Raw genomic sequence first — 22,317 nt, 5'->3', positions numbered from 1 at the left:
TGGCTTGTCAATTTGAGTTTGTGCAGATCAGCCAAAATATTTCAAGTTTTATACAATTGAAACGTTTTTCCACAGATATTTGTTTATGCATCCGCCAAGCTGTGACTCAGATGGCATTCTGGGGAAGAATCTGGAATGAGTTACTGTTCTGATTCTATGAGGCGGCGGCAAGTGAGAGCAGATCTGGACCACGGCTCTACAGCGGACCATGGCCAAAGACCCTTTAAAACAGCCGTCTCCATGGGACTTTAACCATCCACCACAGTCAAGAAATAAAAGTGCTCCAGAAGAATCTGTAAACTACAATTTTCTCAATGCTGGGGTAGTCACTCATGTTACTCCCTCCTGCTCATATATTTCAATGAAAAAAAGGTTCACAAATCTACCCTAAATCACTAGTTGCAATCAGTACTTCCTGATGCAAAACTTTCTAAAAATTTTTTAAGGAGAAGATTAGAGTGAAGGAATGCCACAAAATATACTAATCCGAATGTTCAGTGTCCACAAGTGGGTGGTTTCCAGGGTTTATTGTGGCAAAAGATGTTCTAAATATTATAAATTACACAATCTTTGTCCTCTCTCTTGATTATTGCTTATTTTAAAAACTCTTCAAACACGACAACTGTTCATTTAGTAAGAAAACCTGGCCAAGTGCAGTGGCTCAAACCTGTAAACCTAGCACCTGTAAACCAAGGCAGGTGGATCACGAGGTCAGGAGCTCGAGATCAGCCTGACCAACATGGTGAAACCTCACCTCTACTAAAAATACAAAAACTAGCTGGGCGTGGTGGCACACACCTGTAATCCCAGCTACTGCGGACGCTGAGGCAGGAGAAATGCCTGAACCTGGAAGGCAGAGGTTGCAGTGAGCCAAGATTGTGCGACTGCACTCCAGCCTGGGCGACACAGTGAGAATTCATCTCAAAAAAGAAAAGAAAACCTGATGAGGTTTGTCTTGTTTTTCCCACGTCAGCTCTGCCAGACAGATGAATTCAAGAATCTGAGGTTAGAAGGGAACCAGCTGAAAGTATGTGAATACAGTTAAGATGACAAAGCCCTCAGATGGAAGAGAAATTCCAGATCAGTTATGTAATGGGGTGAACTGTATCTTTTGTACAGTAAGTTTCTAAAGGAAATAATCCTGGGTCCATCTTTTTTAAGCTCCAATTTAGCCCACGAATGAAAGCAGTCTCCTTGCACCCTAGCTGGCATCTCCTGTATACGTCTCTTCAGAATTGACAGTCACATGTATCACAGTGATCTTAAAAAGATGTTTCTGAATGTAAATGAGTTTGAGATATTTCACAAATTTACTTTCCAGTTATTCTTCTTCATCTGTTCATGTTTTGTCCATTTTCAAAATAATTCTTCACGCCTTCTTGTTTACATTGAATTGCAGATATTTACGTCTACTACAGGAATCAACAGAGTAAATAACCAGTATATTTTGCCAACCCAAATATAACAGATGCATTTTCATTTATTTTTATGTTGTCAACTACTCTCAACCCACTAATAAGTAAACTCTGTCTTAACCTCTCCAACAGCAATGGCCTCTTGATTTCTAACAGATTTGCTCAAAGGACAAGTTTATGTGAACACATGCTTTCTTTTAACATGTATGGAATATTTATTCTCCAGTGAGCTAGCCTGAAGTAGGTGGAGGTATCCAATAAAAACACAACCTTAAGGAACCACCTTTTCTATTTTTAACAAACCCCCAACCACAAATATGGCAATGTCTTAGGAATCTCTCTACTTGATGAAAAACAACTTTAATTTAAAGCAAGACAATATGTCCCAATTCCCTACTCTCAGCTATGCGGTAACAATGAAATATGCTTTTTCTTGACCTAAACGCTAACAAAGGAGAGAAAAAAAATCAAGGGTGTAATAGACAGCCATACTTTGCCTGTACTCTACTAGAGGACAAATTTGTTTTACTTTCTTCATTCATGTATTGACTCTACTAATGATTGTGGTTAACAACATACCAATGGAACAAAAACTGACTATCCATCTAACACCTTAACTAGACACTAATTATTATGCTAGGCCTTGAAGAAAGTGCAGTAAAAATTACAATCAAGGCATCTAATAAATCATTAATGTTTCCTTCTCTCTATGAGGGAAAGATATCAGAAAAGTCAGTGTATTTAGTCTTTTAAAACTGTTATTTCCAAATTCTGCCATGTACTCATCTTAGACAAATGAAAAGCATTATTTCAGCAAGTCAAAGCTTTTGAAGAAGTTATCGTTGTTGTGACTTTAATAATTTCTAAGGGATGGAATTTTTTAGTTTTTCTTGCTACCTTGACATCATTACCTAAGGCTGTAATTCACACAATAGATAAAAACACCCAGTCAACCTAAAATGTGAAGCCACGGTGTCCAGCCATGCTCACTAGAGAGAGTTACACATCATATAATTGACATTACAATAAAAAGTACATGTCCCAAATTTGTTACCATCCTCCAAAATAATTTCAATAATTCAAAGGCCATATATATGTTTAAATCCTCTGTAATTTCTTCTCACTTTATTCAGTCCAAGCCAAGAGGTATGCTTGTTTGAAGTCTGAGTTTCTTGTTCAGTTGCTGTATCACAAATAAGTCTGATTTGACCTGAATATATCCATATTCTTCAGCACTTCCAGACCTGGAGGGGTTTCAGCTAAAGTGGTTAATATTACACTTTTTAAGTAAAAGAGAACAGTCCATTGTAACACTATTCCCATCACTGGAAAACAGTACTGAATTTCCAAAAACAACTAACATCACTGGAATGCCAAGCTTTATGTTGAAATTTCCGAAAAACAAACAAACAAAAAAAAAAACAGTATTTCCCAAACCCAAAATATATAAATCCACCAGAAGTAGATGCTTAACATAAAACAATAAATAAATAAAACTAATTATAATAAGTTCAGTAATTAACATTAAATACAAACAGGATTACCTTTCCTTCTCCCAAAAGGGTAGTTATTAGGCAGAAATTACCACACTATATTCATTGAGATTAATATCTGCTCATAAAATATTATTTTTTAATCTTCTGTTTTCTGGAATTCTTCTTTTATCCAAAGTGAATTTAGCTGGATTGAATTTAGAAATAGCTGAATTTACTCAAAGTTAGTTTATTTTACATTTAAATGGGTATAGTTGATTCACTGTTAGGAAAATTATCAAAAATAAGCTTGTTTCCTCATATGAGGTAGGTAATTTAAATTTACATTAGAAATTTATTATTGTTAAGTGATATATGTCTAGTATTCCCCAGGAAACGACAAAGTGTTTATATATATACACACTATTCTACACTGATTTACATTATTATGTAAGACAACTTTCTCTCAAGATTCCCTGGTCATGATCACATTTGAAAATATGCTATAAAATGATTATTTCATTTTTTTATATCAATGTATAGTAAAAGACATACAATAGCACTCTAAGTGTGGTTCCTAGAATCTGCAACATCTAGGAACTTGATAAAAATCAACTTTTCATACTTATGCCTAATAAGCCAGAAATGCTAATGTCATGACCCAGTAAACTGTGTTGAGAAACCCTCAGGTGATTCTTATCAACAATCAACTTAACAAACCACTAACTAACCAAAGCTGCCTAGAAATATAGTCCTTTATAATAATTTAGCAAGAACATACATTTAATCAGCACACCTTGCTAATTAAAACAATCTCAGTAAAAGACACTATTACCTATTTATGCCTCAAGAAAAGGTACAGAAGCTAACACGGAAAAGGCAGCTGAAACTCCTTCTCTGAAGCAAAACAGAAACTTGCTTGTAAATGATAATTCCGACTCCTAACATATAACATCTATTGTTCCACAATTCAAAGAAGTTTTCAGATTTCCAACAAATGAAACAATCACAGTATTATTCTCAATTTACCTTTCTCCCTCCATACAACTGAAGAACATGCTCTAACCACATTAAACTTTGTTTCTTTCCTTGTTTTCCTCCTACTACTCATTAATGTAATTTGCCATCTACTGCTAACTCATTCCTTCACTACTCTCAGCAAATTACTTTTATCATGAATTAGCTTGGATGGACCTCAGACTCCTTTTGCAGGAATGGAAATGTCATCCAATTCATCTCATCATCAATCCAACCCTCCTCCTACCACTCCACCAAAACACACACACACACACACACACACACACACACACACACTCTCTCTCTCTCTCTCACTCTCACACTCTCTCTCTCTCTCTCTCTCTCTCTTCCAGAGATTCTTATTTTTAGGGCATTTATTTTAGGTCTTCTGTGAAGTATCACCCCTCAAATGAGGTTGTTTGGTTGGGCTGAGCCAGCAACTACCACTGCATTCTCTAGATTGCACCAAGTATCTGAAGATCATAGACCCCCTGTCAACACTACACACACCTCAACAAACCTGGCACTAATTCCCTCTTTTTATCACTTCCTGGTTGTTTAGAAACTAATTCAGTTAGCAGGAAGGGAAAAACTCGTATTTCTCAGTTCATCCAACATATCCCTAACTGCCTGGATCAGGAACACTAACATTACCAAACAAATCTGAGAGGTTATAAATACACTAACATTTCTACCAGAAGAACAGAAACTCAAAGACAAGAACTTTGTAAAGAATGTTCATTTCTCTGAACCCCAACAGCTTTTCTCTGTAAACCAGTCATTTGTCATGTGGTCACACAGTACCAACACCCACATCATTAATATATACATATGTATACACATAACACATACAGAATTTATCCACTAAGGTAACAACTAGATAATACGATCTTGCTATATTCAACTGTTCATGGCATATATTTTAATATAGTCTTTTCTAAATCACCTTTTAATTCACCATCCCTCCTTCATAATAACTACTTAGAGGCAAAACACAAGCACCTACTCATAGAATGTCAATCACACATAACTAAAGAACCATCAACCATACAAGCAAAAATAAGAGTATAGAATAATGTGTGATTAGGGATGTAACTCAAAAAATGCATGGTATTTAGCAAATTATTTAATCCCCATGGGGCTCAGCATCAAAAACTATATAATGCCATTTCATTCCCTTAACCGAATCTAAGAGTCAAAACTAAATCTCCACTTATGTCTTTTAAAGATACAGCAGTTAACTTAATTAAAAGTAGAATTGATCCCTGTAAATGTAACTTGAGCATTCTGCTAAAAATATAAATCAAGTCTCATCTCAAACCAAAGCAATGTCTCAGCCACAAATTAGCAATTTCTCAATTATATGCTAAATGTAGAAGTTGCCTCAGTGATAAAAACATGCTCATGAAACTTTCATACAAAGTTGGAACTGGGTGATGAAAGTGATGGGGTTAAAAAAAAAAAAAAAGAACATGGGAGCTCCCAAGTACTTACTCTCTTGAAGTTAGCACTTGAAATGCAAAGGGATGGCCGTGTGGGGTGATCGGGTGGCTCACACCTGTAATCCCAGAACTTTGGGAGGCTGAGGTGGGTGGATCACTTACAGACCTTCCTGGCAAACATGGCAAAGCCTGTCTCCACAAAAATATACAAAAATTAGCTGGGCATGTTACCACATGCTTGTAATCCCAGCTATTTTGGAGACTGAGACAAGAAGTGTCTGAACACAGGAGGCAGAGTCACAGTGAGCCAAGACTGCACCAAAGATGAGACATACAATGCAATGAACATAGAACATCCTCTACAAAAGGTTAACTGTACTAAAGGATATAGAACCAACTTCTCTCTATTCCCCTGGAAAGACCTACAACACGCCATTATCTTTAGCCTGTAACTGATAGGAAAAGCCTTGTGAAACATAGCGTCTAAGAATTTATGTTTTGAGTATTTGTGTCCTGAGTCCTTAGGACTGATACTGAGGCTGGACTTCAGAGTAATCACATTGAGCTTTACTTCATCATGCTCAGTAAACACAGCTCATCACAAATCCAGCCCAGGTCTTTCCCAATGTCTTTCCCATCAACTAGTAAAAATATGTTTTAAAAAAATTAATCCCTATAGACAGTGTGTCTCTACCCATAGGGACAATCCATGGCCTGGAAGAATAAACTATGGATAAAAAACAACAACAGTATCATTCAAAGCACACAGATTTAAGGAAAAGTATGAAGACACACACAGTCATCTATATGAAGGAAACACACAACAATCTACATGAAGGAAACAAACACACACACACAAACACACGCACAACCAATCTGCCACGCTGGGTCTCATAGAGCTAAATACAATAATCATTTCCATTAGCAAACTGTCCAAAGAACTGAAACGGAAATATCCTAATGCCACCACTGATATTATCAACAACTTGCTATTCTCCGCAATAATTCAATGTAAACCAATTTTAGGATTAGAGTACACTGAAAACATACTTCAAAATATTCCAGAGTTAAGTGTAAACAAACGGTATGGAAATACAAAGGAGGATCGACAAAATCCAGGCTGACACAACATATGATGCACAAAGTCCAACAAAAGGATTCTGAAGGAGGCCTAAACTAACTATTAACTTCCCTGACAAGAAGCAAAGTAGCAAAGTAAGACAATCCAAATTTTATCATGAGAACTCACACTATTATTCCTGATACCCACCTCCTAAACATGAAATCATTAGATTTCAGGAACTGTATCCTTCCAACTCAAATGTTTGCTACCAAAGAACAAATAATGTAACATAAAATGAAAATATCTATACCAACATGGCATTCAAAAGAGGGGAAACCGTCCAAACAATTCAGACACACAATTACCTAACCCTCTTGGTCACTGTATTCTCATTAGTTCAACAGAAAATGATTTACATTAACTGAACATTAAGTTCAAATATGAGGGTCCTTCTTGAATTCTGGGCCCTTAGTATGGACCTCACTTCAAGTTGAATCATCTCAGCAAAGCAAATTAACCCAGCCAAGCTTTTCCTACTAATGATTTCTACATTACTATTAGTTCTTAAAACTCATGGGCAAGCAGGCATTGTATTTCAAAACAATTCCAATGACCCAGCTAGATGACACTGAAAGTGGAAGAGCTAGAAATACTATTTCTCCATGTCTGCAACCCCCTCCTTATTGTACAATACCTCATCCATTTATCAACATGTATTTCTACAATAGTCCCAACCACTCTACTTTCTATTGGCTTAACAATCCATCATTTGAACTTTTTAACTCAAAAATTTGTACTTTTCTTCCCAGAGGAGTCTTATCTGTCTTATTCCCAGGCTGGAGTGCAGTGCAATGGTATTGGCTCACTGCAGCCTCTGGCTCCTAGGTTCAAGCAATTCTCCTCCCTCAGCCTCCCGAGTAGCTGGGATTATAGGCACACACCACCTAAGATTGGCTAATTTTTGTATTTTTTGAGACAGAATATTGCTATGTTGGCCAGGCTATTCTCAAACTCCTGATATCAGGTGATCTGCCCACCTCAGCCTCCCAAAGTGCTGGGATTACAGGCTTGAGCCACCATGCTCAGCCTCAAATATTTCTATTTAATTAAGTATTCGCTACCTCATTGTGCAAAAGAGACCTGCTCGCTCCCGTAAAGTCCAACAGCATTTGTTGATTTCTACTTTTTAACCACAACCACCAAGTAACCCCAAAAACATAACCAGAAATACACTGTAAACAACACTGCAAGGTACTAAACAAGTGCTGGTGAACACTAAGTCAAATGACCTGCATTTGGGAATGGCTGACTACTTCATGTTGTAAATGTATGAAGTCAGATATTAGGCCTAGATTCTGATCAGATATTCTGTCATAAAGAAGTAACCGTAAAATACCTAAAAACTTGTTTTCTAACATGAAAAAAATTAGCTCTTGGCACAGTGGCTCACACCTACAATACGAGCTGAGGCAAAATGATGGCTTGAGGCCAGGCGTTCAAGACCAGCCTAAGCAACAGTGTGAGAGTTCAGCTCTAAAAAAATTACAAAACTAAAATTAGCCAGGCATGTTGGCATGTGACTGTAGTACCAGCTACTCTGGTGGGTGAGGTGAAAGGATCGTTTGGGCTGAGGAGTTCAAGGCTGCAGTGAGATATATTAATGGCACTAAATTCCAACCTAGGCTGTGAGATAATATCTCTCTTTACAGAAATTAGTATTGCTGTCCCATTCATTGAATGCTTAGTATTTCTTAAACATCTATTGTCGGCTTTGTACAAGTTGATCAACTGCACACAGCTGAAGAAAAAAACATATAAACAAAATCAACTGTCCTAAAATGCCAATAGTATTCATGTAAAAGCATGTACTATACTCACTGTGTTCCATAATATATGCTCCATAAATATTATTCCTCCTCCTTCCTGGACAACACTTAGAACCCTAGAACTCTGGCACTTTTATTTTTTTTATCCGAGAGGTGGTAGTCTCATTTTTACACATCCTTGTTTCCATCTCACCAAGTGCCTGTGCCTTCTGTGATCCAGGGTAAGCTTCTTTTTAGCTTTCAACAACGTACAACATGTAGAAAAAAAAAAAGTAACTCATAGTATCTACACCAACAAAAAAGGGTATCTGAGGAACTAGCAAAGTGCAATACTACACCTGCCATTTTTATGTATTCAAAGTTTTCACAACATTTTCTGCAGAAAATCTTGAAATCACAAAGTCTAGTGAGGCACACTGACTAGATTTCAGAGTGTCATTTTTAAGCTCAAGTTTTGAAATCATTATGTTCAGACAAGGTCCTGTATCATCATGAATCTAGCCAAGGCCTCTGCAATATACTCTTATTTTTCTTTACAATGTTATTTTACCTGAGCAGTTTATGTTTCTGTCCTAAAAGCACTTAATATGATTTTCAGCCTCGTTGTGACACTACTGAGTAGGATCCACACTGACGACACGTCAAAGTTTAGCCATCAGATTCTCTTCCTTTCAGAGGCATCAACTAAGTGGTCAAAATGTGGTATCACATGACACTGAAAAAGTTGCAACACAAATATCCTATTTCAGGCCCAAATGTCATTCTCCCACTACAAAAATCCCATGAAAATATACCTTCCTTTATTACATAAAATTCATATACTAAACATTAATATGTCTATGAACATGATGAAGAGAACTGGAATGCAAATGTAAGACAGAACGAAGCAATGTACTACTGACTAAAAAACATGCCTTTAAAAACTTCAACCCATGGCTGGGCATGGTGGCTCACACCTATAATCCCAGCACTTTGGGAGGCTGAGTTGGTCAGATCACCTGAGGTCAGGAGTTCGAGACCAGGCTGGCCAACACGGTGAAACCCTGTCTCTACTAAAAATAGAAAAATTAGCTAGGTGTGGTGGCCCACACCTGCAATCCAAGCTACTCAGAAGCCTGAGGTAGAAGAATCCCTTCAGCCCAGGGGGCGGAGGTTGCCATGAGCCGAGATCACACCACTGTACCTCAGCCTGCACAACAGAGTGAGACTCTGTCTCGAATAAATGAGTAAATAAAGACTTCAACGCACAGATTATAACTACTTGCTGAAATCAGTAAAGGTAGTATCATAAGTAAATATACCAGATAAAGGGTGTTTTCATTAATATCTTAAACAAGATCATGAAAATTCTAGACAACCAGCACTATTTCATGTAATTATCTATATAGTTCCCACTTGTAATATTCTATTACAAGAACCTGTAAGAAACAAAATGGGCCAGGCGCGGTGGCTCACGCCTGTAATCCCAGCACTTTGGGAGGCCGAGGCGGGTGGATCACGAGGTCAAGAGATTGAGACCATCCTGGTCAACATGGTGAAACTCGTCTCTACTAAAACTACAAAACATTAGCTGGGCATGGTGGCGCGTGCCTGTAATCCCAGCTACTCAGGAGGCTGAGGCAGGAGAATTGCCTGAACCCAGGAGGCAGAGGTTGCGGTGAGCNAAAAAAAAAAAAAAAAAAAAAAAAAAAAAAAAAAAAAAAAAAAAAAAAAAAAAAAAAAAAAAAAAAAAAAAAAAGAAACAAAATACCAGTATGTTAATAACAAACTTCTGAAATTTGACATCATAATTGATAAATGAGTTCACAAAAGCAGGGAGCTCCCTAAGCAACTTTCAAAATCCTTTTAATTCCAAGACAAGTTTACCCACCACATAAAAATAGAATACCTCAAATACTTCATAACCTATTTTAAGGTAGCATAATTATCCCAGAATTCTATTTGAAATTATTCTATAAGCTACAGTGAACGCATGGCAAACATGATGTGCAACATGGATATATTTGTGGAGTCAGTTAATAACATGCATATCAGGAAATCAGAAAGTTGTTGACCAATCATGTTTTAGATGAGACATGTATTTATTTTAATACAAGAATATAGGATGGTTGTTAAGTAACATCAAGCATTAACTACCAAGAATATTTGAAGACTGGTATGTTGATGTGCATCCCTAGTGGAAACATACAGAAGCACAGACTAGCATTCCATAACAAAAAATTCACCACACTCAATTATACTAAAATCTACAACCAAAGTTTTCTTCTATTATATCATCACAATCAGGATTCTCAAAAAGTCCAGAATTTCCCAACAAAAGAAGACAGTATTATCACCAAGCAAAATAACTACAAGAAGCAAGAATCTTGCAGAATCTAGAGTTCTTAAAACTTACCTTTAACTCATGTAACAGGCCATATTCAATTAAAAATATCCTGAAAACAGATTTTCTTCAAATATGCTGCATAATCATTCATGCCATAATCTAAGGCCCATCTACACCAGCGCACCAATGCAAGGAGAAACGCTTCCCCTCCAAAAACAAAAAAAAAAGTAATCAATTATAAGTACTTGAGGAGCAGTATAGAAAGAACTCACAGGTCTCTCTACATACTACCCATCCCACAGTTTGCAGAGGAAAAGTGTTCGTCTTATCATCAGTTAATTTGTCTGAACTGAGAAGCTCTGCCTTCAAAGATCCAGATAAAGTACTTTGGTTCTGGCTTTGGTAAATCAAGAAGCTTGTTTTAACATTTATAAATTCTGAAAACAGTGATGTCACTCCTATATTATATAATCTCCTAAAGCAACTAAGGCTTGGCCTCTTTTTATTTTCCTTACCTGAGAGTGGCCATTAATCCTTGAAGCTATTTTGGCAGAGACCACTTATCAAGTCAGTAACAGGAACTGTTGTCACTCTGATAATTCCTCTTCCTTGGGTGATTACCACCTGCAAGGATGTGATTTAAAAGATGGAAAAGGTGACATTCACAACCACTACTGGTAAATTCAAGAGAAAAAAATGTAATTCCAATCAGTCTATCAGTATCGTTAGCATTAACACCAATCTCTGTAGCACTTGGTAAAATCCACTGTTATCATCACTGCGAATCATTCCCTTGCTGCCTAAAAATTTCTTCCGTTTTATAAATGGCTTCTTTGTTCCACAACCATCTCAAACTGGACCTAGATACTCGGGCATTCCTGAACTATTTAGCTCCCTGTATGTCACTTAGTGATATCCTTGGACATAACTGTTAATTTGTATTTCAGTGTGCTAAGTATGCTTTAGTGCATCAGCTATCTTTATTATCAGTATTACAACTTATTAACTCAAATATGCAACCTCCTGCCTCCAAGTACCCAGGATCTGCCACTCATTTAGTAATTTATAAATAAACACTTACTCAATGGTTGAAAATGATATACCAGTATCACATCCTCTACTCTGATCACAGGGCACGGTAAAACCTGATCAACTGAGGTCAACATTCCAAAAAAAAAAAAAAAAAAAAGAGTAACTTGCATTTCAAATGCCTTCATATTTAATGAGCATGGAGTGTGATTCATTACAATTTTCTTCATTATACAGGTGGCCTTACAAGGTCTTTCATCCCATCCCCACTTCCCTTCAGATAATGGGACAAAGCAACATGAGAAGCAGGAGTCCATGTGTGAAACAGTACAAGCACTTAAACCCCCTGGGTCATGAAAACATTATTAAACCAACACCAGTCAATGCACAAAGTAAAAGTTAGAAAGCAGAAAACCTTTTTATCCTAAGACTTTTTAAAGAGAGTGTGATTTGAATCAGCTGCTTAATAGGCGTCACCTCATCCACAGTAACTTAAGATCTCATCAAAATCAACAGGCAAAAAAATATATACAACAGTACCTCACAGTTTAATTGCTCTATGAATTTATTATTAGCTATTATTAATGCAGAACAAGGGGACAAAAAGCTCACAAACACTCTACACAATTTCAGAAGACGCAATGCAGGGGAGAGAGAGACTGAGATGGATCAACAGTATGCTATGGTCTTGGTGGACGCATTCCTGGGGGAGGTGGACCTGAAAGGAAATAGAAACATTGAGAAAAAGAGGATACAGATATTCAGGGGCCTGGCTGAACCATCCAGCCCCTATGCTCCCACTCACCTCTAATGCCTGGTGGAGGGGGTCTCATTCCCGGAGGGGGCATACCTATTGGTGTCCCTCGAGCAGGGGGAAGCCCAATTGGTGGGCCCATGGGTGGTCTCATACCAGGTGGAGGAGCCATAATACCTGCAGTGAAAAATGGCAGAAATAAAGGCCTTATAAACTAGCTTAGGAAAGTTGTTAGAATTTAGTCCAAATAATCCCTAAATGGGCCAGACAATAATGATAGAGTCAAATAATTTGTATATGACAATTACTCTTCTATGTCTTTCATCGAAAACCAGTTTCTAGAAGAAGGAAGCATATTCCCCCAATTCTTAGGTTCTCAGGATATGCCTTAAATCAGTAAGCTATCTCACATGAGAGACCAAAATTCATCTTCATTTTCACCAGTCCCTTACCTGGAGGTGGGGTTGCTCTCCCGACAGGTGGGGGCGGAGTCCCCCGTCCTGGTGGGTACTGTGTTGGGGCTCCAGCAATGCTGGCAGTCGCAGCAACAGCAGCAGCTGCTACAGTGCCTCTTCCCTGTGGAGTCATTACCTGAGAAGACAGGGCGAGAAACAAGTAAGGCAAAACTTCACATTATTCACATATCAGAAAATAAATTAGAAAAATGGCCTATTAGATACAATTAACTGTTGCAATGATGTACTTCTCTCATCATTCCCATGTTTTTTTGAGACAGAGTTTCACTCTTGTCACCCAGGGTGGAGTGCAATGGCTTGATATCGGCTCACTGCAACTTCCCATTCCTGGGTTCAAGTGGTTGATTCTCCTGTCTTGGTCTGCTGGCTAGCTGGGATTACGGGCACCCACCACCAAGCCCAGCTGATTTTTGTATTTTTAGTAGACATGGGGGTTTTCACCACATTGGCCAGGCTGGTCTCGAACTCCTGAGCTCAAGAGATCTGCCTGCCTCAGCCTCCCAAAGTGCTAGGATTACAGGTGTGACCTACCGCACTCAGCGAAGAAACTCAAATTTTAAAAATACCATAAAAAATAACCAGGCCTATTTCCGTATTTTAAAAACTAATCTTGGTCCACTCACATCTAAAAAGGCCTTTCAACTTTTCAACTCTGCTATATCGATGCATTCTGTTCACTCACCACTAGTGGCAAGTTACTCTTACCAAGAATAACTTGGGTAGCTTTCATCACCCCATGGCCATTTTAAGTGGCTAGTTTTATTCCCCTCCCCCTGTGTATGTGTCTACCAGTTCCTCCTAGACTATATGCTGTTTACGTAGTATGACATGTACACTTAGGTTTTCAAATCTTCTCAGCCTCCAGCTTAGTCACATTCTCCCAATAATATAAAGCCCTCTGCTGGTTCCTCACCTGCTGGGATGGGCCCCCAACTCCTCGGACAGGGCCTGCTAATCCAGCAGGGGCCTGGGGAATTGGCACACCAGCTGGTACTCCTCTACCAGCTGCCCTACCAACCCCAGGGCCTCCTGCAGCTCCAGCAAGTGGTACACGAGCAATGCCAGTCTGAAACAAGAAAATTTATAACCTAAAACCAAATGATTTACCAAAGTTCTCAGTATTCTTATTCATCAGAGATCACTTCTCTCCACCATTTTCTCAGGACACCTATCTCATACTAGTTGTGATCCAAATGAACAAGTAAGTATACTATGGAGGTATCCTGTGCTTAAAATGCACATTTTGTCAAATTATGAAAACATCTCTTTTATAAAAATACCAAGCAAAAGCCAATCAGCAACTCCTACCCTTACCTGGGTAATGCCCAGCACATAGAATAATTCACAAAAAACCTCTTAATCCCAAATAGAATAGGCAACCAACAATTGAGATTAAGTGACTGGCACATTTTATTTGCCAATGCATGTTAAACTGTGCCTGTGCTGTACCCTGATTTCAGATGTCTCACATAATAGGATGTTCTTGCAAATTTAAGTTCTGTCTTGCCCTACGTCTTCCTTACATCTTTGGGGGGTGGCCCCTCCACAGTCATGGATACCAAGTTCTCCCCACGTAGCAACACCAGACCCAAAACCCGCTTTTCTTCACGCTCTGGTTGCTTCGCATTCTTTGGCCTATAAATCAGAATTAAATTTTAGTGAGATAAATTTTAGTGATGCCTATATCACTCACTCATCAAAATATTTATACAACATCAAGTATCAATTAAGAAAACTGATGCTATTTAAACATTTACTGAGTTGTGACTGAAAAACAAATGAAATCTCTAAACAATAACACAAGGGTAAACAATAAAGCTCTTTTCTGATCTAACTTTACTCTTTTACAGAATGCTCCCTTGATGTTACACTACAACAAGACTAATTTCTTTTGTAAAATACCTTTTAAGAAAGACAAAACTGGGCTCAGTGCAGTGGCTCACACCTATAATCCCAGCACTTTGGAAGGCTGAGTCAGGCAGGTCATCTGAGGTCAGGGGTTTGAGACTAACTCCCTAAGCCAACCTGGTGAAACCCCGTCTCTACTAAAAATAAAAAATTAGCCAGGTGTGGTGGCATGTGCCTGTAGTCCCAGCTACTCAGGCGGCTGAGGCAAGAGAATCGCTTGAACCCAGGAGGCAGAGGTTGCAGTGAGCTGAGATTGAGCCACTGCACTCCAGCCTGGGTCAAAGAGTGAGACTATGTCTCAAAAAAAAAAAAAAAAAAAAAGACAAAATTGAAACTTCGATTTTTATATTAAAATGGTAACCTCTTTAAAAAATTACTTAAATAGGGCGGGCGCGGTCGCTCACGCCTGTAATCCCAGCACTTTGGGAGGCCAAGGCTGGTGGATCACGAAGTCAAGAGATCGAGACCGTCCTGGTCAACATGGTGAAACCCTGTCCCTAATGAAAATACAAAAATTAGCTGGGCATGGTGGCGCGTGCCTGTAGTCCCAGCTACTCGGGAGGCTGAGGCAGGAGAATTGCCTGAACCCAGGAGGCGGAGGTTGCGGTGAGCCTAGATTGTGCCACTGCACTCCAGCGTGGATAACAAGAGTGAAACTCAGTCTCAAAAATAAATAAATAAATAAATTACTTAAATAATTAATCATAATGACAGGTGACATGGAACTGAATTTAATGGTAAAAACAATGGGAACAGTAATAAGCAAATGGTAACTATATCCCAACTCCTCAACCATAAAGAAAAATTGGTATTGTCTATTTCAACCAAGACTTCTTCGGTATAAGAAGCTGCAGAAGCCAACCAATTAACAATAGCATGTTTCTCGATTTTAAAAATAAAGTAACTTAATATTTTGATCATAGCATATGCTTTAATTCCCAGTAATAAATATATGATTGTTTCACAAACTTGAAAGAGTTTAGATGCAGACTCTGACCTAATTCAGAGATCAAGTCTAGAGTTTAAACAATAGACTGGCCCTACCATAGTTTCCCTACCTACTTCAGTTACCCTTGGAAATCCCTTAATCCACCTATGGCCTTTCCCTTCCCATTGCCTCTGTCTCCAACCCCATTCACCCAAATCAACCTTACTTGATCTTTCTGAACTCATCACAATCACAGAGGATCAAATTCATATGCTTGTCAAAAGCCTTAAAGGTGCCAATGAAGATTCGGCCATCTTGTAGGATGCATCTCATTCTATAGTCAATGTGCTGCAGCATCTTGCTACTCTTGCCCACAGTCTGGAAGCAGTAAGACAAGAGTCACATTTAGCATGCCTACACCCTAGCCATCTTCTCCTGTTTCATCTCCACTCTTACGTAATCCAAGCCTGGTTTCCTTAACTGAACAAATATTCTTTCCTCCTTTTCCACCAACATTCTTCCATATTTACTATGGCTCTCTGAAGGACTACAAAGGATTATGAAAAGTTTTTCACATCTCAAGAACCAATTTTCACCTCCTTAGGGGTGATTATCCTTCTCTTTGACAATGCATGCTCTAAACTGTCCTCTCTCCCTAAGTAAACCAAACCACAATCATGTAGGGTCTTCTCTCTCTCCAGACTGCTTTTCTCTGTACCATTCATGCCCGAACCCTTCTGTTTTTAAAGTCCTCTTTATTGTAATCTGACCTGAGAGTCCATCATCTGCAGTAGTCCTTCACCACTGGAAGTATGACTAAAAACTCCTGTATTTTCTGACATCATAAAACATTTCTCATGACCAGGCACAGTGTCTCATGCCTATAATCCCAGCACGTTGGGAGGCCGAGGTGGGTGAATCACTTGAGGTCAGGAGTTCAAGACCAGCCTGGCCAACATGGAGAAACACTGTCTCTAATGAAGAGGCTAGGGCATGAGAATCTCTTGAACCCAGGAGGTAGAGGTTGCAGTGAGCCAAGATCGCACGACTGCACTCCAGCCTGGGAGACAGAGCAAGACTTCGTCTGAAAAAATGGAAAAAAATCAGCTCATCTCCAACCGATAATCAATGCAATGAGAATTCATATCCATGGATATATCCTTATTTCCAACATTCAGAACCCAAAATCACTGCACGTGCCAGCAAACTATTCCTTTTGGCCCTTAAAGCAGGTTTTCAACCCTCTACCTGAAAGTACAGCTTACCATGATTGCTGTTCCACCAAATCTGATGTCCACAGTTAAAACTTGATGCTTCTGAAGACCTAGGGGAAGGCTCTAGATAAAGGTATCACGCAGGTTCTCCTAGAAACAATGCAAGCTGGGCAGAAGCGTCAAAGAGCAGATGGAGCCTGCAGAGGAAAGCATGTTAAAGCTGTACTGCAATCTACCGCATTTTAAAACAGGCAGACAATTTTACATGAAAATCACTATGACAGACTTGTTCAAAAAACATCCTTCCTCTTATACTTGCTTCCTCACCAAGGGACTACCAAATTTCACTAGTTCCTCATTTTTAACTCCCACATTTGACACGTTTAGGACTGATGAAACACAATGAATTTTATTTTACCTAGCAATTCCTAAGTATTTCAAAACCTAAGCTTCATTTTCCAAAATTTAGTATTTTTCTTTCCATTCTTCATTAAGGTACTGTCTCTCTAGTTGAAAAATCATATCAAGTCATCTCTACATAAACATCTCAATTATTCTTTCATTTAAATTTTTCCTTTTTTCTGAAATACCTATGATATCATCTGCAATATTTTTTCTTCCCCCTAAACCTGCTTCAAGATGATGGTAGGCAGTCTTTCCCCACTAAGAACTAAATGTGTTATAAACCTACCCGAAGACTTCCCGTATCAAAAGGGAACATAGAACTATGGAATATGTATATGTAAGACTCTCATAAAAACTTTCATACATCACGTAATGAAGGACAAGTTAAAAATCACGTTAGTGGCCGGGTGCAGTGGCTCATGCCTATAATGCCAGCACTTTGGGAGGCCAAGGCAGGTTGATCACCTGAGGTCAGCAGTTTGAAACCAGCCTGAACAACATGGTGAAACCCTGTCTCTAGTAAAAATACAAAAAAATTAGCCAGAATGGTATTGGGCACCTGTAATCTAGCCACTCGAGAAGCTACGGCAGGCGAATCGCTTGAAGCTGGGAGGCAAAGGTTGCAATGGGCCAAGATCATGCCACTGCACTCTAGCCTGGGCAACAGGAACAAAACTCCATCTCAAAATAAATAAATGGATAGCATAATGATGGGTATGCATTAGGAGAAATACATTTGGTGATATTATCATGGTATGAATGACGTACTTACACAAACCCCGGGGAAATACATAGTCTACCATACTCTGAGGCTATATGATATGTGAGTATGTGTATTTATATTCTTCTTTCCACTAGGATCCATATATATATATATATATATATATATCCATATGTATATAGATATCTATACAGATATATACATTGGACATATATCCTAGCAAATTTTTAGGTACCAAACAAAAAGCTAATACTCATAACTGTTTTTTTTTTAAGAGTCTTGCTCTGATGCCCAGGCTGGGGCGCAGTGGGACAATCTTGGCTCACTGCAACCTCTGCCACCTGGGTTCAAGCAATTGTGCTGCCTCAGCCTCCTAAGTAGCTGGGATTACAGGCATCTGCCACCACGACTGGCTAATATTTGTAATTTTAGTACAGACGGGGTATCACTGCCTTGTTGGCCAGGTTGGTCTTGAACTCCTGAACTCAGGTGATCCACCAGCCTCAGACTCCCGAAGTGGTAGGATTACAAGCATGAGCCACTGCGCCCGTCCACATAGTTTCTTATTTTTCCTGGCTATCATGTGCCTTACAATTTTAATGAAAAAGGGTACCAAGTGTTTAAACGTTATTAAAGACTACCCATCCTCCTCCACAGCAGGCTGTAACATGATTCTTACATTGAGCCCTTCCCAGCAAAATTCATCTGATTGTCTACCCTGTAATGTATACTTCATGTATACTTCTATAATCCATTCTTCATCACTTTCTATGACAATTTGACTATACTCACTGGCCCCCACTTTGGTATTTTCTTCTTTGAATCTGCTCCTCTACAACAAAAGTCACCCACTTTTTTCTTTTAAATAGCAAGACAGTAAACATTTTAGGCTTTGTCTGGCACTCAATCTGTTACAACTACTCAAATTTGCACTAACGTAGCACCAATGTACCCACAGACAACATATATAAATGAACATAGTTGTGTTCCAACAAAATTTCATTTATATATAAACAAGTAGTGATCCAGATATATTACCAAACCCTGCCCTAAAGGAATCCTAGTAACAGTTACTATTTACATAGATCTAGAGGGTGACACTACAATAAGATAAAATTAAATATCATAAAATTAGATGGTCCTACTTGCAGATTATAATGCATGACTTAAATGTTATATTTCGAAATTTACAAAAATCTGTGAACTGAGAAGCGAACAAATTCCTATGTAAAAAGAAAAAAATCAATTGTACACACCTATTCAATGAAAAATTCCCTTACTCTAGGGAACAGCTTGGGACAATAATAAGATTCCAATCTGCTTATGCAACTAGAAAATGTTGAGTATAAAGGATTCAAGAAAGGAGGATTTCTCAGAAAACTTCTGTCTCTTTTGATTTAAACCCAAAATGAGCTAGCTGGGCACTGTGGGTCACGCCTGTAATCCCAGCACTATGGGAGGCCAAGAGAGGTGGATCACGTGAGGTCAGGAGTCTGAGAGCAACCGGGCCAACATGGTGAAACTCTATCTCTACCAAAAACACAAAATTTAGCCAGATGTAGTGGCAGGCACCTGTAATCCCAGCTACTTGGACGGCTAAGGCAGGAAAATCACTTGAACCTGGGAAGTTACAGTGAGGTTACAGGAGGTTACAGTGAGCAGAGATCACACCACTGCACTCCAGCCTGGGCTACAGAGACTTTGTAGCCCAATAAACAAATAAATAAATAAATAAATAAATACTCAAAATGGTGGCCATAAATAATTCTAATTAATTCAATTTGAGAGGTAATATTTCAAAAACAGACTCAGAAATGAGGGCATTCTAAACTTAAAGTAGAGAAAAAGAAAAATTACAAAGAGAAAACAAGGGAATAAATCAATATCAAATTTGTAATAGCGTCCTCCTAAAAAATGAAAGCAACATAAAAATGAAATAAATCTACATCACGTTGAAAAATTATGAATAATATTTTTATTACACTGTCTGCTGATTCAAATAGTAAATACACTAGTTAAAACAAAGTTGAAAAGGACAAAACAAAAAGTAATTAGTAAATAAGCACAAGAGAGTATTTAGATTCTGTAATACTTATGGTTAATTATATGCTGTGTATTTATAACTCAATAAGCATAAACTATATTCAAATTAAAATACCTAAATCTGTGAAAGAATGTTTTAACTAGGCTATTTTTTTTTGAAGGCTATGAATACTAATACAATACTTTGCAATAAAATTTAGAAAAATGTACCTTAAGTTCATATTCCTTGATTAAATTTATTTTCAGATCTGCATATCTGGAAAAATTTTTCTACCTGAGGTTTCATACAAAGCTAATAAAATTTTGTTCAAACTACTGGCAGAAAAATATGACACCTCCCCCAAAAAGAAATTATAAAACATTCACTGTAACAGGGTATTCAACAGCAATTTATAGCAAAATTATTTTATGTCACTTAAAAAAAAAAAACACCACCACAAAAGAAAACCACCTGAAAAGCATGCACTACAATAATTGGAATACAGAAACATGACAAAACTTTCAGGGTAGAAAATTTAAGGTCCTGCTTTTGCTTTTTTGAACTTTATGCAATGTGATTATTCTATGAAGCTCTAAGAAAAAAGTTATACATCACTGATAATTAAGTGAATCCCAAGCACCCCATTCTTTAATGATTCTTTATTCCTGATCATTGCTGCATCAGCTCTAACCTGGTTTTTGCTTGGAATCAGATTCCTCGCTATTCCAATATGGCTTTAACCACCTCTTGGTGTCTCAGCTAAGAATGCCTGCCTCAGTTCAGCCTGGAAATCCACCACAGGTACTTGCTGCTGCTGAGAACGCCTTGGGTACAACTGACACCTAGAAAAAGAGCACAATATATATAAATGATAGGGATCCTTACACATTTAAGATCTTCCCTTTTTTTTTTTTTTTTTTTTAGACAGGGTCTCATTCTGTTGCCCAGGCTACAGTGTAATGATGACATCTTGGCTCATTGCAGCCTCTGCTTTCTGGGTTCAAGTGATTCTCCTGCCTCAGCCTCCCAAGTAAGCTGGGATTACAGGCACCTGCTACCTGCTACCACGCCAGCTAATTTTTGCATTTTTAGTAAAGACTACAGGCGTGCAGTGCACCACCACATCTGGCTAGTTTTGTATTTTTAGTAGACACGGGGTTTCACCAGGTTGGCCAGGCTGGTCTCGAACTCCTGACCTCAGGTGATCCACCACCTGCTTTGGCCTCTGAAAGTGCTAGGATTACAGGTGTGAGCCACCACGCCAGGCAAGAAGATCTTCCTTCAGGGTGAGAGCAAGATATTATCTTATGATAAATTATAAAACAAAACATTAATCTCTAAACACAGATTGTGCAAGGGACTAGTGGATACGTAGATATTTACCCAGTCTAGAGATATTTCCAAAGAACTAAAAATACAAGCACTGGCAGCCCTGAAGAGACACCATCAGTGCCATATACAGTCACTCACTTTCAAATTATCCTAGATGAAACAATCCTTTCTCCCCAGGGGTCAGGGGAGGGATACGCTGCTAGAATCTTTGAAGGGAGATGTTCAGGCTGTCCTTCATACTGATCCTTCCAACAAGTCACTATGTGAAATACAGAATTCCAGGGCTATTTATGGCTCATAAAATATGTAAACTGGCCACGCACGGTAGCTCATGCCTGTAATCCCAGCACTTTCAGAGGCCAAGGTGGGTGGATCACCTGAAGTCAAGAGTTCAAGACCAACCTGACCAACATGGAAAAACCCTGTCTCTACTAAAAATACAAAAATTGGCTGGGCGTGGTGGCCCATGCCTGTAATCCCAGCTACTCGGGAGGCAGGATAATTGCTTGAACCCGGGAGGTGGAGGTTGTAGCGAGCCAAGATCGCACCATTGCATTCCAGCCTGGGCAAGGGTGAGACTCTGTCTCAAAAAACAAAGTATGTAAACCAACCTTCTACTGGTAAGCAGGGAATTCCAGAGAAAAGCCCTCAACATACCCCAAGGAATCAGTAATCTGGCTGTAAAATCTGATCATGAGAAGGAAGAGATACAGAAAATTACACTTAGCTTGCCTTGAGGTAAGGATGTCGGGAATCACCAACAATTCTGTCACTGTTGGTATATAAGGATTTGGAAATTGGACTTCTTTCTACAGTTTTTCAATAACATTTAAAACATGCTTCTGTGGCCGGGCGCGGTGGCTCAAGCCTGTAATCCCAGCACTGTGGGAGGCCGAGGCGGGTGGATCACGAGGTCAAGAGATCGAGACCATCCTGGTCAACATGGTGAAACCCCGTCTCTACTAA

The 22,317-nt window shown here is 38.7% G+C and overlaps 2 protein-coding genes, 1 long non-coding RNA gene and 3 other non-coding genes across 8 annotated transcripts in view; all 6 read right to left on the bottom strand.

Moving 5' to 3' along the window:
• Positions 1-997: 997 nt before the first annotated feature.
• Positions 998-9,212, bottom strand: LOC119468977. Its single transcript, XR_005197799.1, has 2 exons — positions 8,288-9,212; positions 998-2,659 (listed from the first exon to the last, which is right to left on the bottom strand). It is a non-coding gene; the product is annotated as an uncharacterized LOC119468977 (long non-coding RNA).
• LOC119469003 lies at positions 4,079-4,136 on the bottom strand. The gene has a single exon (XR_005197821.1). It is a non-coding gene; the product is annotated as a small nucleolar RNA SNORD108 (small nucleolar RNA).
• LOC119469001 lies at positions 5,888-5,954 on the bottom strand. Its single transcript, XR_005197819.1, has one exon. It is a non-coding gene; the product is annotated as a small nucleolar RNA SNORD64 (small nucleolar RNA).
• On the bottom strand, positions 8,659-8,733 carry LOC119469004. The gene has a single exon (XR_005197822.1). It is a non-coding gene; the product is annotated as a small nucleolar RNA SNORD107 (small nucleolar RNA).
• A 2,907-nt stretch (positions 9,213-12,119) lies between the features above and the next one.
• SNRPN (small nuclear ribonucleoprotein polypeptide N) overlaps positions 12,120-22,317 on the bottom strand; it is a 65,078-nt gene continuing 54,880 nt past the window's right edge. For 2 of the 3 annotated variants that reach the window (XM_037733734.1, XM_017515241.2), the window contains 8 exons: positions 20,711-20,861; positions 16,922-17,067; positions 15,883-16,034; positions 14,344-14,455; positions 13,734-13,886; positions 12,797-12,935; positions 12,396-12,521; positions 12,120-12,308 (listed from right to left, as the gene is read on the bottom strand). In XM_037733734.1, coding sequence (XP_037589662.1) covers positions 12,271-12,308; positions 12,396-12,521; positions 12,797-12,935; positions 13,734-13,886; positions 14,344-14,455; positions 15,883-16,034; positions 16,922-16,924 — 723 coding nt within the window. In that variant the 5' untranslated portion in view covers positions 16,925-17,067; positions 20,711-20,861 and the 3' untranslated portion in view covers positions 12,120-12,270. The remainder of the gene's footprint in view (positions 12,309-12,395; positions 12,522-12,796; positions 12,936-13,733; positions 13,887-14,343; positions 14,456-15,882; positions 16,035-16,921; positions 17,068-20,710; positions 20,862-22,317) is intronic. The other variant, XM_037733735.1, reaches the window with a different exon arrangement.
• The window catches only part of SNURF (SNRPN upstream reading frame), a 19,771-nt gene continuing 10,262 nt past the window's right edge, over positions 12,809-22,317 (bottom strand). The window contains exons 3-8 of the mRNA XM_037733736.1: positions 20,711-20,861; positions 16,922-17,067; positions 15,883-16,034; positions 14,344-14,455; positions 13,734-13,886; positions 12,809-12,935 (exon numbers count right to left, since the gene is read on the bottom strand). Of these exons, the coding sequence (XP_037589664.1) occupies positions 20,756-20,861 (106 nt within the window). The 3' untranslated portion in view covers positions 12,809-12,935; positions 13,734-13,886; positions 14,344-14,455; ... (1 more) ...; positions 16,922-17,067; positions 20,711-20,755. The remainder of the gene's footprint in view (positions 12,936-13,733; positions 13,887-14,343; positions 14,456-15,882; positions 16,035-16,921; positions 17,068-20,710; positions 20,862-22,317) is intronic.

The sequence above is a fragment of the Cebus imitator genome, unplaced genomic scaffold, assembly GCF_001604975.1.
Source record: "Cebus imitator isolate Cc_AM_T3 unplaced genomic scaffold, Cebus_imitator-1.0 Scaffold544, whole genome shotgun sequence".
Taxonomy (NCBI): domain Eukaryota; kingdom Metazoa; phylum Chordata; class Mammalia; order Primates; family Cebidae; genus Cebus; species Cebus imitator.
Note: the sequence above shows the minus strand (reverse complement) of the source record. Positions and strands in the feature narration are given on the sequence as shown.